The sequence below is a fragment of the Mangifera indica genome, chromosome 6 (assembly GCF_011075055.1).
Source record: "Mangifera indica cultivar Alphonso chromosome 6, CATAS_Mindica_2.1, whole genome shotgun sequence".
Lineage (NCBI taxonomy): Eukaryota > Viridiplantae > Streptophyta > Magnoliopsida > Sapindales > Anacardiaceae > Mangifera > Mangifera indica.
The window spans coordinates 17,038,294-17,055,463 of NC_058142.1; the positions used below are offsets into that span (position 1 = coordinate 17,038,294).

At 33.0% G+C, this 17,170-nt stretch overlaps 2 protein-coding genes across 3 annotated transcripts; both read left to right on the forward strand.

Annotated features, from left to right (window-relative positions):
* Positions 1-4,366: 4,366 nt before the first annotated feature.
* Positions 4,367-5,240, forward strand: LOC123219141 (protein PHLOEM PROTEIN 2-LIKE A1-like). Its single transcript, XM_044640899.1, has 2 exons — positions 4,367-4,613; positions 4,705-5,240. Exons 1-2 carry the CDS (start codon positions 4,432-4,434, stop codon positions 5,081-5,083), a joined length of 561 nt encoding a protein of 186 aa, XP_044496834.1. The 5' UTR covers positions 4,367-4,431; the 3' UTR covers positions 5,084-5,240.
* Positions 5,241-16,116: 10,876 nt separating this feature from the next.
* LOC123219142 (protein PHLOEM PROTEIN 2-LIKE A1-like) lies at positions 16,117-17,170 on the forward strand. 2 transcript variants are annotated; one of them, XM_044640900.1, is made up of 3 exons: positions 16,117-16,325; positions 16,416-16,537; positions 16,625-17,170. In XM_044640900.1, exons 1-3 carry the CDS (start codon positions 16,191-16,193, stop codon positions 17,019-17,021), a joined length of 654 nt encoding a protein of 217 aa, XP_044496835.1. In that variant the 5' UTR covers positions 16,117-16,190; the 3' UTR covers positions 17,022-17,170. The 2 variants fall into 2 exon arrangements, with proteins under 2 accessions (XP_044496835.1, XP_044496836.1); XM_044640901.1 differs by having other exon boundaries at positions 16,628-17,170.

A 17,170-nucleotide genomic window follows, 5' to 3' on the forward strand; every position in this document is an offset into this window, starting at 1 on the left:
TGCTTTGAAAAGTATGCATGATGATGAACTAGTTCTGAATTTACCTGTTATAATTGACCCCAAAGAGTTGTGTGAAGTATGTCAATTTGGGAAGCAAGCTAGGTTGCCTTTTACAAAAAGTAGTAGGAGAGCAAATGAAAAACTTCAGCTGTTACATTCTGACTTATGTGGTCCTATAGATACCTTATCATTGAATGAAAACCAATACATGCTAATCTTCATTGATGACCTAACTAGATATTGTTGGGGTTACTTTCTTAAGCTAAAAAGTGAAGTCCTAGACACTTTCAAAAGATTCAAATTGGAAGTGGAAAAACAATCAGCAACTAAAATTAAAATTCTGAGAACTGATAATAGAGATGAGTACACCTCTCATGCATTTGCTGATTATTGTAGAAATGAAGGAATTATCCATCAACTTACCACTCTTTATACCCCTCAACAAAATAGGGTTAATGAAGGAAGAATAGATCAATAATGGAAATGTCAAGATGCTTGTCATTTGAAAAAGGGCTGCCAAAAAGGTTTTGGGCAGAAGCTGCCAATACTGCCATATACCTACTGAATATGTTGCCTTCCAAAGCATTAGATAATGCTACTCCTTTTGAAAAATGGCATGGAAGAAAAACATCAGTGGATCATCTAAAAACCTTTGGTTGTATCTGCTATGTTCTTGTTCCACAAGAGAAAAGATCAAAGCTGGATTCCAAGGCTGACATTGGAATTTTTATTGGCTATAGTTCTGTCTCAAAAGGGTATAGAATATTCCTTCCTCAAACTTCAAGTGTTGTGGTTAGTAGAAATGTTAAATTTGATGAGGCAAAGTCTTGGAACTGGGAAAATAATTTAGATGACCATTCTCAACCCATAATTTCTTTAGAATCAGTTTCCAAGGCTGAAAGTTTATTGCATGAAAGTAACAATGATAAGATAGTTCCTGCTTCAAGAATGAGATCACTTGATGACATTTATAGGAGGTGTAATTTAGTTCTGAAAGAACCAGAGAACTTTGAAGAAGCATCCTCAAATAATGAATGGTTAAATGCCATGAAGGAGGAATTGAATATGATCACAAAAAATGGAACCTAGAGCTTAGTGGAAAAACCAGCAGGCCACAAACCAATTGGGGTTAAATGGATATTCAGAACAAAACTAAAACCTGATGGTTCAGTCAACAAACTCAAGGCCAGATTAGTGGTTAAAGGGTATATGCAACAACCTGGGACTGATTTCTCTGAAACCTTTGCTCCTGTAGCAAGGCATGACACAATTAGGCTTTTAATAGCCTTATCAACTAAAGTAGGCTGGAAGATACATCATTTTGATGTCAAATTAGCCTTCTTGAATGGAATTCTGGATGAGGAAATTTATGTTCATCAACCTGAAGGCTTTGTAATTCCAGGAAAAGAAGAGTGTGTCTATAGGTTACATAAGGCTCTTTATAGGCTTAAGCAAGCTCCTAAGGCTTGGTATAGTAGAATACATGGTCACTTGCTAAGCCTAGGATTTGTATGCAATCAAAGTGAACCTACTTTGTACATCAAGAGACAAAATGATGAAGTTAAACTCATTGTATCCTTGTATGTTGATGACTTATTGGTGACAGGAGGAGATGCCGCTCAATTGTTGGAGTTTAAACTCAGTATGGAAAAGGAATTTGAGATGTTTGATCTTGGCCTGATGAAGTACTTTCTTGGCTTAGAAATTCTCCAACTTCCTAATGGAATTTTCATTTCGCAAGAAAGATATGCCAAAGACTTATTGAGCAGGTTCCATATGACAAATTGCAAGTTAGCTTCCACTCCACTTGTTGTTAAAATAAAGCCTATGAAAAATGATGGAGCTGGAAAAGTAGATACCACTCAATATAGAATATTAGTGGGATGTTTGCTTTACTTGTGCTCTAGCAGACCTGATTTAATGTTTGTTGTCCAGATTTATGCAAGAACCAAGCATCTTCCACTGGTCAATTGCCAAAAGAATTTTAAGGTATGTCAAGGGCACCTATGACTATGGTTTGTGGTTCTCTTGTCAACAAAAGGATAAGCTGATAGGGTTCTCAGATAGTGATTGGGCAGGATGCCAAGATGATTATAAAAGCACCTCTGGATATTGCTTCTGTTTTGGAGGAGCTATGTTTTGCTGGAATTTAAGAAAATAAGAGGTTGCTGCTCAATCCACTGCTGAATCAAAGTATATAGCTGCTGCTAATGCTGCAAACCAAGCTGTTTGGTTAAAGAAGTTGCTCACAGATTTGGACTGCCATTTCTCCAAGAGTGTTAATATATATGTTGACAATAAATCAGCCATCTCAATAGCTAAAAATCCCATTCAACATGGAAGAACCAAGCATATAAGTGTAAAGTTTCATGCAATCCGAGAGGCTGAAAAATCAGGAGAAATAACTTTAAAGCACTGCAACTCCACTGATCAAGTTGCTGATATTCTAACCAAGCCTCTTCCTAAATCTCAATTTGAAAAATTGAGACGCTTGGTGTAACAACTTCAATTTCTAAGGAGGAGTGTTAGCAAACTAGAATATTGAAGTTGTAACTTGCTTACTGTTTTTTGGTTAAGAATTTTGTATTTGATTAAGTCACTTTAGTTGGAGTAAGTAAAATGTGTGGCTTACCTTAAACTAAGGAACTTTGGTATATAAAGTATGGTCATTGGTATGGCTTGTTTGTACTTGTCTTCTTGTATAAGTATCCTTAATTAATGAAGGAAAAATACATCCAAAAAAAATTTTATCTTTTCTACAGCTCTCTTTCTTTCATCTTGATGCTGTTACCTTGCTGCCCTGCTTTCTGAATTTTTGCTGTAACTTTGCAGATTCAAAAACTCTGTAAGGTATGTTATTTTATTGGCTTCAAATCTAACACCTCCACCTGTAATTATGACATTAAATCCATTTATGTATAAATTTAAATTACTCGATGCCATTAACGGTTTGAGATAGACAAACCTAAAGGATCAATACACCAGAGATTATCAGATGCTGTGTCCCCAGTGATTCCATCCTCTTCTCCAGGAATGAGGTGATCTCCAAAATTCTTTTTCACAACTTCTAATATAGCTGCAAGTAATTTGTTACAAAAATACGGTGAGCAATGTCTGAGTTAATGTCCAGATTCTTAAAAATTAGGAAAAGAAAGAAAGGCAGATTAAAATAAGTAAATTATTAAAGATCTATACTAGTGATGGTAGTGGGAAGAAAGAGAAACTCCTATTCGGTCGCCAAGTCAGTAAGTCCTTTATATGTAATATTACGAGGCCTACTCAAAGCATCCAGTGCTTCAAGTAAGGCAGTGGAAGCTGCTTACTGCTTGTAAGATCGAAGTTGAGAAGGCTAACTAGAATTTTCTCTGAAGGGGAGTCAAACAGTCAACTGAGACTCTGACTTCGTGAATTTTTAATTCTAGAGAATGTGAGAGTATGAATAGATTTGAACCTACATTACGAATAGGTGATCGTACACGGCAACGAGTTGGATCCAAGAACACCTGCTTTCCCGATCTTGAACAAATAAAAAGACATTGCTTTAATGGAGTTTTGCACTAATAATTGATGATGTTAGTAGATATTAAGTTCAAATTCACCAAATTGACTGACCGGTATCAATTTTAAGAATTAGAGATAAGATACATATTGAGCTTGCATTACAAATTGAAAATTCGGCTTTGTAGGATAGTGAACCACCCAAACCTAAAGATGAAAGTTGAATTGAATAAAAAAAAATATTTGTGCTAGTGTGAGAAATCCAACAAGTTAAGGTTATTTGCCATAAAAAGATTCGTTGTTGGCTACCTCAATAGAATAAATAATTAATGTCCATTTTTTATAGAATAATTTATGATATAGACAATCACTTTAGGTCTAGAAATTAAAATAATAATATATATTTTTTTTTTATAAAGTATAACTACTTTTGTGACTATAGATTCGGATATTTTATTCTAAAAAGATAGCTCAATAGAACACAATTATATTATTTACAAGTACAAATCCATCCTTCACAGGAAATTAGTCCATGATTAATTTAATATTGCTACATTAAAGATAAAAAATTAAAACCAGCCGTTTGATACATAAGAAAGTGGAGGCATATACTGCTATTATCTCCTGGAGAATAAGATTTATGCATCCGCCAGAAGGATTACGACTTGAGAATTTTCATACACATATGTATATAGGGGCAGGCAACAATATTGGACGTACGGTGAATAGATGATGTTATCTAGAGGTACGTTGCAGATAACAGATTCTCAATTATCCTTTTGAATTATTAAAGCGAAACAAGATTCTCATGAAAAATAAAAAGAAAAATTTAATTATTTTGATCATCTCCTCCTATAAATTCTAGGTGTGCATTGCCAACGAACATCATCAGTAAGAGTTGCTTGGAATTTGAAAGAGAAGAGTGATCAGGAGATGGCTTCAGCTCAAGTTCAGCTCCCACACGACCTCCAGGCCATTGTGAAGGAAGAAGACTCCCAGATTGACGCCTCCTCTGAACGGCCCAAGGATAGAATCGTATTTCCTGCAAGGGAGCTCAAAATCTATAGGGGAAATGATCCAACTTGCTGGAAATGGGTTTACATGCCAGACACACAGTATTTATATATTATATAGATAAATATTGGTTTTCTACCTAATTTTTAGTTAAATGAAGAATAATTAATTAAATAAAATATTTTTTTGTAGTGGTGCTCTGGTTGAGGTGGCTTTATTATTGCGCATCGATCGGCTTGACGTGAGCAAGGAATTCTCCGCTAGAAGGCTCACTCCAGGGAACTATTACGGTGTTTACTTTGTGTTAATGATGACGGATGGAGAATATGGATTTAAAGATCATCCAGTGAACTTTCAACTCGTCGCTCCTAACCAACCAACTGTTCAACACCAAAAGGATTTGAGTGAGTTGCCAAAAAACAAATGGGTAGATGTTCCAGTTGGTGGGTTCTATAGAGATCCCAAAATGACTGGGCATTTGAAAATCTCGATGTTTGAACATGGTCCCCAGTTGAAGGGTGGGCTGATTGTCAATAAGCTGGTCATTCAACCAGTGAATAAGCCCGAGTGAGAATGAGAATAATCAACGATGAGACGTTTGTGAAACAAAAAGTTTCTAGCTTGATACTAAATAAAATCGTCTCATGTTAATTCTACTTGTACCTCCTCTTCTATTGTAATAAATAATATGTGAGAGATAATAAAATTACTAAGTTTAATAAAATCAAGATAACGCAGCTTCCTAATCGGGGAATTTTTCTGAACTTAGGTAGAATATATAGAAGCCAAAATTTTTATTTTAGTTGCATAGTCTTCATTTCCAGTTTACTTGCCTAGATAAATACATGCCTCAAAGCCTCTGTATAAGTGCCTTCAAATACATGAACCCAATCCTGCACTTTTATTGAATTATTCAGTTTTACTAAACCAAAATATAATTAATGTTAACACATATAAGAAAATTTTCCTTTTTATCCTCCTCCAAAACAAATTATTATTTTCAAATTCTGCTTCAAAGAAAGACATTCAAGTCAGTCAATATATAGAAAAAAAAATACCTTAGTCTTGATTTATATATACATGCTCCAGAGTAAATTTTAGTACAAATCTGTATTTATGTAACATGATATCAATGCATATATTCAAGATTTTTTCTCTTTTTATCCTGGAGAATATTATTTATTATTTAACAATAAGTAAATATTTGAATTTGCATATATGATAACGATGATCAACAACGTTACTTCCCGAATGGCCTGGAACTCTCAGTCTCATCTTCTATGTGCATGCTCCAGTTTAAACTTATCAAGAATCTTTCTTTTGGTGACATGATATCAATGCATATATTCAAGATAGATGTTTTTGTCTCCCTCAAGAATAGTAATTATTCTTTCTTGATAAGTAAATATTTATATTGCATATATAACAATCATAATCATCAATATTATTATATATAAAAATTATTCATTTTGTAAATAAATAAAAATGTATGGGACTTTTCTAAAATAATCTACGGAATAACCAAGAGTCACTCTTTATATATGCTATACTTTTTCATTCTCCATTTAAAATCTTAGCTTGTCAAAATTGTAAATTGTAAATTTGCTATTACATTTGACCGAATATATATCATCCCGTCAAGTAGGGGAGGATCTGACCCTAGTTGGTGCAAACAAGTTAAGCTTGAGGTGAATCAAGTTAAACAGGTTTGAGATTGCTTGTTTACCTATTCAGTGACATTGTTCATCCTGTGAATGATATTATTCACCATGCTAGCAATACTCTAAACCTAACAAGAGTAAAAATTACATGGTGTTTAACCTACCTTAACATCACATCAGTGCACCAATTCCAAGCTGAAATATGAGGTGCTGGATTCGATTAGCAATTCAAGCCTAAATTGGCTTCGATCATGTTCACCCAATAAGTGAGATCTTAATATTAGTAAGAATATCACAAATTCATGTTGACTGCCGGCAACTTCATATAACATTAACCTCCAAAAACCAGAAAATGTAACAAAAATTTTACATAAGCTACTTTATCAAAGACAAATTCAATCTTGGGACCAATGAGTTAAGGAACCACCATGCTTATACTGCACCACTCTGAGTGTTCATATTGTTATTCTTCAAAAGTATTAGTATACCCTTATATCATGGAGATTGTTAAAAATATGACTCATATTCTAAGATTACTTATCACTTAAAGATCCTAAAACAATAAAACAGGCATTCCATGATCGAGGATTGGATATTTCAAACAATGTAATACAGAACAAGATCGTTCAAAGCTAGGAACAAGTGTTTCAGGCATTCCATGAACAGTAACTTCACTGTGTTTCTACAGCTGTTTTTTGTTCTCTCTGCAATTGCAGAAACTGTTGTCTTCTTTCTTTTTTTTTTTTAAATACTAAATTTTGCTTTTGTTTCTTTTGTTTTGGTGTTCTTACTGATGTGCTCACATTCTACCTTGGGTGCAAATTCTCACAATTTTTTTGGCATTACTTTCTTGTTTGATGCCTGTCTTCTGGTTTTCTGTTTTTCTTTTGTTATTCACACTGCAATTATAGGTGCTGATTTTTCTTATTGTCTATAGTATACTCAGTTTTTTTTGTCCAGGTTTTTCTTTCTGTTGCACTCACAAGCTATCTTTTGTATAGGTTCTCCCTTCCTTTGTTCCTTCTGACCTTTCATTTATCATAATCTTTTTTTTCTCTAGTGTCTCCCAGGCTTTATATTATGCGTTTCTTTGGTGTCTGGTGTTATTAATGTTCTTTTTTGTCATTGTCTATCTCATTGTCCTCAGGTGAGAATGTTTATTGTTACTTTGTTTTGTTATGCTTAATTTTGTTTACTGACTTAATGTCCCTTCTCAAAGTCTCCTCTCTAGTCGTTTAACCTTTTCTTTTTTTAATTTTTTTTGAGTGCTGGATGTTTTTTTTGCCCTCACATTCCACTCAGTTTCTTTTATATGGCCTGGAACTCACAGTCTCAACTACTACGTGCTCCAGTTTAAATTTATCAGGAATCTTTCTTTTGGAAACATGTTATCCATGCATATATTCAAGGTATAAATGTTTTTGTCCACTCAAGAATAGTAATTGTTCTTTCTTGATAAGTAAATATTTTATATTATTACATATATAATAATGATTGATCAACAATATTATTATATACAATAATTATTCATATCGTAAAAATAAATAAAAATGTATGGGACTTTTGTAAAATAATCTATGGAAGAAATCCGGTGTCGCTCTTTATATATGCTATATTTTCTCATTCTCCTTTCAAAATCTTAGTTTGTCAAAACAGGAGACTACAAATTTGAGGAGCTTGAGCTTAGTTTGTTTAATCGAACAATAATCCAAACCCAAACTGGCTCTGATTATGTTCACCCAATAAGTGAGATCTTAACATTAGTAAGAATATCACAAATTTATGTTGATTGCCTACAACTTAAATATGTTGTTCAAGGTTCAACATTAACCCTCAACAACCCAGAAAAAAGTAACAAAAAATTCACGTAAGCCAATCTTATCAGAGATTGATTCAATTTTGGGACCTATGCGTTAAGGAGCCACCATGCTTATGCTGCACCACTCTGATTGTTCATATTGTTGTTCTTCAAATGTGTTAGCATACCCATGTATCTTGGAGATTGTTAAAAATGTTCACTTGAGTTGTATTTCCTATATAGGAATGATTGTGTAGCATGAGTTGTATTCCTTGTATAGGAATAATTAGTTGTATTTTGTAAAGGAATAATTAGCTACCATATATGATGTGGTAACGGGTCTGAATTGAGAAAAGCGGCAGAAATCTATCTTGAGACGGCTGGATTGAAACTGAACCATAAAAAAGATTAGGGTTTTCAGAAAAACCACAAATGATAGTTCATTGATAAAAAAAATAAGATCCTCTTACATTAGCCTTAAGAGGCTATTTATACTAAAATTACATCACTTATTAAAATAAACCCTAACTTAAAAAAAGTCACATACCAATCACATGACTGTTTATTTAAAAAATAAATAAGTAAATAAATTAGGAAAGGAATGCTCCTGCATCAATCTCCTCGGGTTGGAAAAGAATCTGGCTCAGATGAAGAAACTTGAACAATCTGAGCATACAACTCTGGATCAACCCTTTTAAAGTCATCTTCAGTAATCCATGTGCTTTCACTAGCTGATTTACCTAACCACTTCACCAAAAATCTGCTATATTGATTGCCCCTTCTTGATGTCACTTCTTTGACGTCCAACACATCTTCAATAACATCCGCTTGCATTTTGGGCAATTCACCAACTTGCTTAGAAATAGAATCTAACTCCCCATCAAGCCTATCAAAAGAATACAAATTAGAAACATTGAAGATAGGGCTGATATTTAAATCAGATGGTAGCTCAATCACATATGCGTTAGAGCTAATTTTCTTTAGCACTTTACAAGGTCCAAATTTCCTGGACTTAAGCTTGCCATAAGTGCCTCTGGGAAATCTTTCTCGCCTTAAGTGCACTAACACCAAGTCACCTTCCTTAAATTCTTGCAACCATCGATGTTTATTTGCAGCAACAGAATAAGCTTCATTGCTGGCTTTCAAAGCTGATTTCACCTCTTGATGAACCCGTTGGATATGGTCAGCAAAAGCCTCTCCATCATCACTCACCCTAGCCTTTTGTGGCAATGGTACGGAGTCAAGAACATGTTGTGGTTTCAACCTGTAGGCAGCTTCAAATGGCGTCTTATTTATAGTTCTATTTACTGAATTATTATATGCAAATTCAGCTTATGGTATTACGGAATCCCAAGTCTTCACATTGTTTCGAACAAGACATCTCAACATATTACTCAAGCTTCGATTTACGACCTCCATTTGTCCATCCGTTTGGGGATGACACGTACTAGAATACTTCAATTCAATCCCAAGTTTCCTCCACAGAGTCCTCCAAAAATGCCCTACAAATCTAACATCTGTATTCGATAAAATAGAAGTAGGAACACCATGCAATCTCACTACTTCTTTAAAAAACAATTCAGCAATATGTGTTGCATTTGAAGTTTTGGAACATGGGATAAAATGGGTCATTTTCGAAAATCGATCCACCACAACAAAAATGGAATCATACCCTTTAGAGGTGATTCATTACAATGAACAGTCATTCATTATAATGCACAATAAGTGATTATCTGAATTTTTAGATATGTGATAAGATTGATGGATAAGGTCAAAGAAAGATAATATCTGAACATTCATTCAACAAAGCATGATTGTTCGCCTTGTTCTGGAATTTGTTGTTTTCACTATAATTCTACTTGAAACCTATTAAGTTTCTATCAGTTTCAAGTAAAAACCAAAATTGAAAGCCTAACCCTGTCATGCATGTATTGAAGAATAAATGTCTATATGACTAAGACAGATAATCACTTTGGTTTAGGTATTAGAATCAGAGCTTCTATGATAATGTGGAAAAAAAAACCTTTCATGATTCTGAGAAAATAGAGGGGCTGAAAATTACACAAAATCGAATAATGGTTTAGTTTGGCATTGGTAAATTAATTACAACTACATATACCAATCTCAGCTTCTAGCAGTGGCCATGATGTCTCAGCATATATACAAGTTTCCTATAATGCATAGTGGTTGACAAACAATCTCATTTATCCTTAGTTTGGATTAGCAAAACAAATTAGGATTCTCGCAATAATAGAAAATCATAAGTAAGAGGTACATAATTAGACAATTTAGTCTATCATAAATATATATTGGGCTTACGAGTACGAAGATTGAAACTCATATTACACAATACCAATTGACTTATGTTAAAGTTCAATCTTCAACACTTATATATCATTATCTTGTATTCTATTTATTAGATATGAGACTTTTAGCCTCCAACATAATTTGTTGAATAATTATTGATGGGAATAGATCCCTCTCCATAAAACATTTAATCCAATTCATCTGCATTAAGTTCACTAAACTCCTCTTCCTCGTCTACTATCCAGAAGTCTGTTTTATCGATACTTTCATTATCAGTTGGATCAAAATTTGATTTCTTGTAACATAATCTAAATAGCCAAAATGATAAAAAGTAAAGATTAAAGAGCACTAAGTAGGGTACATGTAAAGTTGTAAATAATCATTAAACATGATAAAATAGTTTAAATAAAAATATTTATAAATGTAATGATGCATAATTGATAATTGTGTTTACCTATTTTGCAACCGTAAATTGGGAGTACTATATCCATATGTTCTACACCATTCATCTAATACAAAATAACATGTAAATAATAATATAATAGAATTTTATAAATTAGAAAAAGAATCAAGACATAAGAAACATATAAATTTAATTTATACTGGGTCGTGTGGTTTTGCATGTTTCAATAGCAAGCTGACATGAGAAACTTCCCTGACAATCACGAAACATTCTACTCTCTTCTACTAACTCCGCTTTACTAACATTAAACATACATGTTTTTACTCTTAACAACATCCAGAAAACCTTGTAATACCTCTGGTTTTGTGCAAAAAGATTTACGATCATACTGAAATGCAGGATTCAAGTAATACGCAGCTGCATGAATACCTCGACGCAATGTCCTATCCCACCTCAACTTGATTATTTGAGCATAAGGCTTGTAGAATTTCTTTTTATTCTTAAACAACTTATTTATCCCCAACCTAGCTCTATACATTCCATCATAGACATATCCCAATGAAGGCCTTTCATCTGAATCTACAATATGAAGCAAATGCATCAATGGTCCCACAACTTTTAGAATTATACATATTTCGTTCCAAAAATCATTATTTAGGATTATGATCATAACCTCTTTGCCTTGATTACTCTTTGCATATCTAGAATCAATAAAAAACCTGTCAGTGACCATCGCTTGTAAGTCATGTTTATGCTCAAAAAGACTTTGTAATGCAATAAAAGTCGTAACTAATTGGGTTGCACCAGGCCATATAATTTCTCTACATCCTTCCCTCTTCCTTAGCCAAGCTATCAATAATGTATGATTATAAATGAACTTTGTCACAAGAGATGCACATTCGAAAATTCTAATAATGTGATCCATTTCATCAATATCTTTCAAAATCAAATTGATACAATGTGCTGCACAAGGTGACCAAGTAATATTTTTATATTTTTATATTTTTCAGACAATAATCCTCTAACTACTTTATAATTAGCTTTATTATCAGACACAAAATGGACAATGCTTTTAGGCCTAACCCATAATACTATTTCCTTTAACAACCTAAATAATGTGTCCACCCCCTTTATAACACTAGATGCATCCACTGATTTCATAAAACAAATCCCTTTTGGACGATATATTAAAAAATTTATCAGTGACCTAGTAGAAATGTCTGTTCAACCATTAGACATAAGTGTACAACCAACTTCTTCTCAATTTTTTCTGTAACTATTAATAAGTAATTGCACTTCCTTTTTTGAATCGTTCAACAAATTCACTCGTGCTTCATAATATGTCGACTGCTTATATCCAGGCCTAATTGTAGTAATGGCATCTAACATAGGTTGGAAATAAATAGAATTTAATGTATTAAGAGGGATGCAAACATCATATAAGAACCTCACAATAGTCATGTCAATTCTCCATTTGGCTTCTTTTCCAGCCAAAACACTTTTTATTAAAGGTTGAGCCTCATTAGTAGTCCTTGGAGCAAAAAAATCCCCAACCCCAGTTGGTCTTTTTCTGTTTGAATCATTTGTAAGTCTAATTTGTTTTCTAGAAGACCCAATACTAGTATTGCCTTCAGTCATGTTCATAGGAGGAGATAACCCTTCAAATTCTTCAACTGCAATATCACCCTCAAATGGAGATATAGTAGCACCAAAAGGAGTTGCATGCCTACGAAATTCTTGTCTTTCTTTATTTTTTGCTGTAATCTCATCTAATGCGTTCACCATTTGATATCTAACATCATAAGGAACTTTAGTGCATGGACCAACATCCCTTTTCTTCCCAGCCAAATGTTGTTTCATTCTATATATACCACCTCCTCTAGTTGTCTTACCACAATATAAACACTACAACATCTTCCTTCCATTATCATCTACACTCTCAGAAATATGTGTCAAGTAATATGACCTTTCACTCGATATGGTGTTGAAGAAACCCCAGATTCAGATGAAGACATACTTCTACTTTATTTATCTGTTGCATATAAGAATAATAATAAAATCAGAATATCAATTAATATATATATATATATATTCATTAAATATATACTGAGCATTAAAAATAAAAACGTTTATAATTAGGTTTTTAAAGTATAACTTTTAATTTTAAAATTTAATATCATCAATATTTGTTATGTGAAAGTCAAAGACTCAAAACTCATAATCAATTTTATTATTTAATTCAACTATGAAATTTCAACATGCATAACTCTATACATTCATTATAAATAACAATATTCGTAATTTGGTCACAATACATAACTTTATACATTCATAATCTAAATTTCAATATTCATTATTTACATCAATATTCGTTATAAATTGTCATATATTGAGTTATTATATGTACATAGGGTATCACAGAAAACTAATATTCAATTTTCAAATTCTTAGAAACTAACCACGTTACGAAAGAAATACATTCAATCCAGACATTCAATATAAATACATAATAAAATTACAAATTCGTAAAATAAAATTATAAATTAATAATAAAATCAATTAATATTTACTAATTTATATATTTTCAAATTAAGAATTGTTATTTGTTTATATATATTGACATATTATTTATATATTTTCTAATTTTTTTAAACTTTGAAGTTTCAAATTCAAGCAATAATATACTGTTTCAATATTGTTAATTCAAACAAACGAAACATTGTTTTTTCCAAGGATTTTAGGGTTTTTTCCAAACATTGGTGAATAGTAATTCAAAAAACAGAGAATAGTTAATTTGAAATGTTTCTTCCAAGCATGGTTTATTTATTATAATATATTGTACTATTTCAGTATTATTTATATATATTGTTTTTTCAACACTGTTTCAAAGCCTTGGATACACACTAGCTTCCTGTTGTTGCCTGAGAAGTCGTCAATCACAACAACAACGAAACCAACACCCCTCGGTAGCATCTTCATCATCGACAGGCGTCTTTAAACGGTCATCGACAAGAGATGAATCAATGATCATTTCAACTTGTGACGTCGGAGCAATTTGTCAGCTACAACAAATCCCTTTTGCGTCCGTGTGCACTGCAAGGAACAGGAAAGAAATAAACCTGTTACTTTTATATGCAGCTTCTGAACTAGGGACCACCTTGATTGGGTTGAACCGCGGTTCAGATGCAAACTGGCGGTTTGACCGTGGTCTAACCCGATTTTAACCTTATAATGGTTTTGTGTTTAACAGCAACCGGCTACAGTATCGGTTCACGACCCGATCAGTCCGGTCCTATTTTTAAATCCTTGCTTCTACATGCTCTAGTTTAAATTTATCGAGAATCTTTCTTTAAGTAACATGATATCCACGCATATATCCAAGATAGATGTTTTTATCCTCTCAAGAATATTAATTATTCTTTCTTCGAAAGTAATTATTTTATATTAGATAATTGATAATGATGCTCAGCAATATTATTATATATAAAAAAAATTCATATTGTAAAAATAAACAAAAGTGTATGAGACTTCTATAAAATAATCTACGGAAGAAATCAAGTGTCTTATATGCTATACTTTCTCATTTTCCTTTTAAAATCTTAGCTTGTCAAAATTGTAGAGTCTAAATTTTCTATTTCATCAATCTGTCTAAATATATATTTTCCCATTATGAGTCAATGTTACGTTGAATCCAGAACCAACTTAGCTAGAGATCGACTCATTTACCTATTCAATGACATTATTCATCCTACCAATGATATTGTTCACCGTGTTGGCAAAACTTTGATAATGATATTATTCATCATGTTTGCAAAATGTTGATAACACTATACACTAGCTCAAATGAGCCAATCTCGAGTTAGAGGTCTAACTTAGGTTAATATCGGCTTGTTTATCCACTCTAAGCTTCTTGAGTACCATAGATGGAGTTTTTGGGAGATTGATAATAATATAAAGTATAAGTTACCCGCTAAAGAGAAATAATATTTGATGTGGCTTAGCATAACCTACCTATATATGAGGATGAAAGAGAAATCTACTATAGTAACGTTCACAATACATACTTAAAATCTAACATAGTTGAAATTACATGGTGTTTAACCTACCTCTACATCACATCAACGTGCTGATTAATCCAAGTTGAAATGTGAGGTGCTCGATCTTAACTAGTTCAATCCAAACCTGAACAAATGTAAGGTAAAATTCAAAGAAGCCACCTTGTCAAGGGCACATTTCTATCTTGGGACCTTTAGAGCCTCCACTGCACCTCTTTAATTGTTAATACTATTATTCTTCAAAAGTATTAGAACACCCATTTAAGGTGGAGATTGTTAAAAGTGTAACTCATATATTCTAGGATTACTTAATCACCTAAAGATCCCAAAACAATAGAAGAAACATTGCATGATGAAGAAGCGAACATTCCATATCATGTAATACAGAATGAGATCATTTAAAGCTCAGAATGGATGTTTCAAGTGTCATAACAGATCAAGACAAGAACATTTCACAAAATTATCGTAGGTCATACAAGAAGGTCTGTAATCGTTCTTTAGCAAAACAAGTTATTTCAATTATCGTTCCAAGCATGTCTATAGCATCTGAATTGTAGGAAGCAGAACCAGAAGACAAATAGGGAAATTCACTCGGAAAATGACCAAGATTAAAGAGTAGAAAGGGTGATCCATCGAAGGAATGATTATTCCATTGGAGCTGAAGAATTTTAGTTGGGACATTATTGTATTTTGGGTTACTTAAGTTACCAGTTATATAAGGAAAACCTTAATATAGAATGTGCATATTTTCTACATATTTCCTTCATAATAAAAATAAGAATGGCTGCTCCATATATGTAGGCATATTATCGAACTACATAAATTTATGTCTTGGGTGATTACTTTATTGTTTGATTTTCTCTTTGCTTGCTGTGCAATTCAATTCAATATCTTTGCGAAAAAGGAAAAAAGAAAGAAAAAAAACAATATTTATCCCCTGATATAAGAACATTCGAGATGCTTATGATGGACTGTGAATCCCTTTTTCAGAAGGAATAAAGAAATAATGTTTGTCTTATTATAGAATAATTTATGATATAGGCAATCACTTTAGGTCTAGATGATAACATAATAGCTTTCGTGATAAAATAAAACTACTTTTGTGACTCTGAAATTCCAAATAGACATCTCAGTAGCACAAAATTATAATTCATATAAAGAATTTGGGTTAGTGACATATTGTCATAATACTTTCTTTTCTTCTCTAATAATTTTCATACATGTGTATAGAGGCAACATTGGACGGTGCATAGGTTATGTTATCTGGAGGTAGGAGATAAGAGAATCTCAATTATCCTTTTGATAAATAAAGCGAACAGATTCTCATGAAAGAATAAAAAAAGGAAAAATGTAGTTAATTTGATCATCTCAGCCCATAAATTCTAGGTCTGCGTGGCCAACGAACATCATCAGTAACATTTACTTGGAATTTTGACGAGATTAGTGATCTGGAGATGGCTTCAGCTCAAGTTCAGCTCCTACACAACCTCCATGCCATTCTGAAAGAGGGAGACTCCCAGATTGACGCCTCCTGCGACAATCTGATTGAAAACCTCCAGGGTGGAATCTTCTTGAACCAAAACAAACTGGCAAGTAACATCTTCAATATCATTTTTATATATATATTTGTACCAATTAAATTCAATACTAATAATCAATTAATTAATGTTTTACCGCAGAAGTTTTGGGTTGACAGGCTTTTGTGGGCTAACGCCTTCGACATTCATGGAAGGGATCTCACAATCGCTTGGGGAGACGATCCACGCTACTGGAATTGGACTTATATGCCAGACACACAAGGGTATTTATATATCTTATATATAACTGTTGGTTATCTACTTTATTTTAGTTAAAGGAAGATTAATTAATGAAATAAAATATATTTTAGCAGTTGTACTTGTGTTCAAGTTGAGCTGGCTGAATTATTGAAGGTCTGTTGGCTTGACGTAAGAGGGAAATTCCATGCCAAAAACCTCACTCCAGGGATGGTTTACCAAGTTTCGTTTGTGTTAATGATGAAGGACGGAGAATATGGATTTGCAAATCATCCAGTAAATTTTAAACTCGCCATTCCCAATTACCATGAGACTATTGAACGCAAAGAGGATCTGAGTAAGTTGCCTAAAAACAAATGGACAAAGGTCCGAGTTGGTGAGTTCATTACATCTTGCAATGTGACTGGGGATTTGGAAATCTCAATGTTTGAACACAATTCCCAGTGGAAGAGTGGGATGATTGTCAATAAGATCGAAATCCGCGCAGTGCGTAGGCAGTGCCAGAACTGAGAAGAGTGATAATCAAGGATGAGACATTTGCGAGAGTAAAAGTTACTAGATATTAAATAATTTAGTTGGCCTGTGTCTCATCGTGTACTTTAACTTTATGACTTATATTGTAATAAATAAAACTATGAGACTTCACGTTTCCGATAATA

What these genes read in the sequence shown, in the direction of transcription:
- LOC123219141 (XM_044640899.1), top strand. Translation starts at nt 4,432, where the DNA reads ATGGCTTCAGCTCAAGTTCAGCTCCCACACGACCTCCAGGCCATTGTG. An exon ending in GTTTACATGCCAGACACACA is followed by an intron (nt 4,614 to 4,704) that starts GTATTTATATAT and finishes ATTTTTTTGTAG; the next exon opens with TGGTGCTCTGGTTGAGGTGG.
- LOC123219142 (XM_044640900.1), top strand. Translation starts at nt 16,191, where the DNA reads ATGGCTTCAGCTCAAGTTCAGCTCCTACACAACCTCCATGCCATTCTG. An exon ending in TCTTGAACCAAAACAAACTG is followed by an intron (nt 16,326 to 16,415) that starts GCAAGTAACATC and finishes GTTTTACCGCAG; the next exon opens with AAGTTTTGGGTTGACAGGCT. An exon ending in TATATGCCAGACACACAAGG is followed by an intron (nt 16,538 to 16,624) that starts GTATTTATATAT and finishes AATATATTTTAG; the next exon opens with CAGTTGTACTTGTGTTCAAG.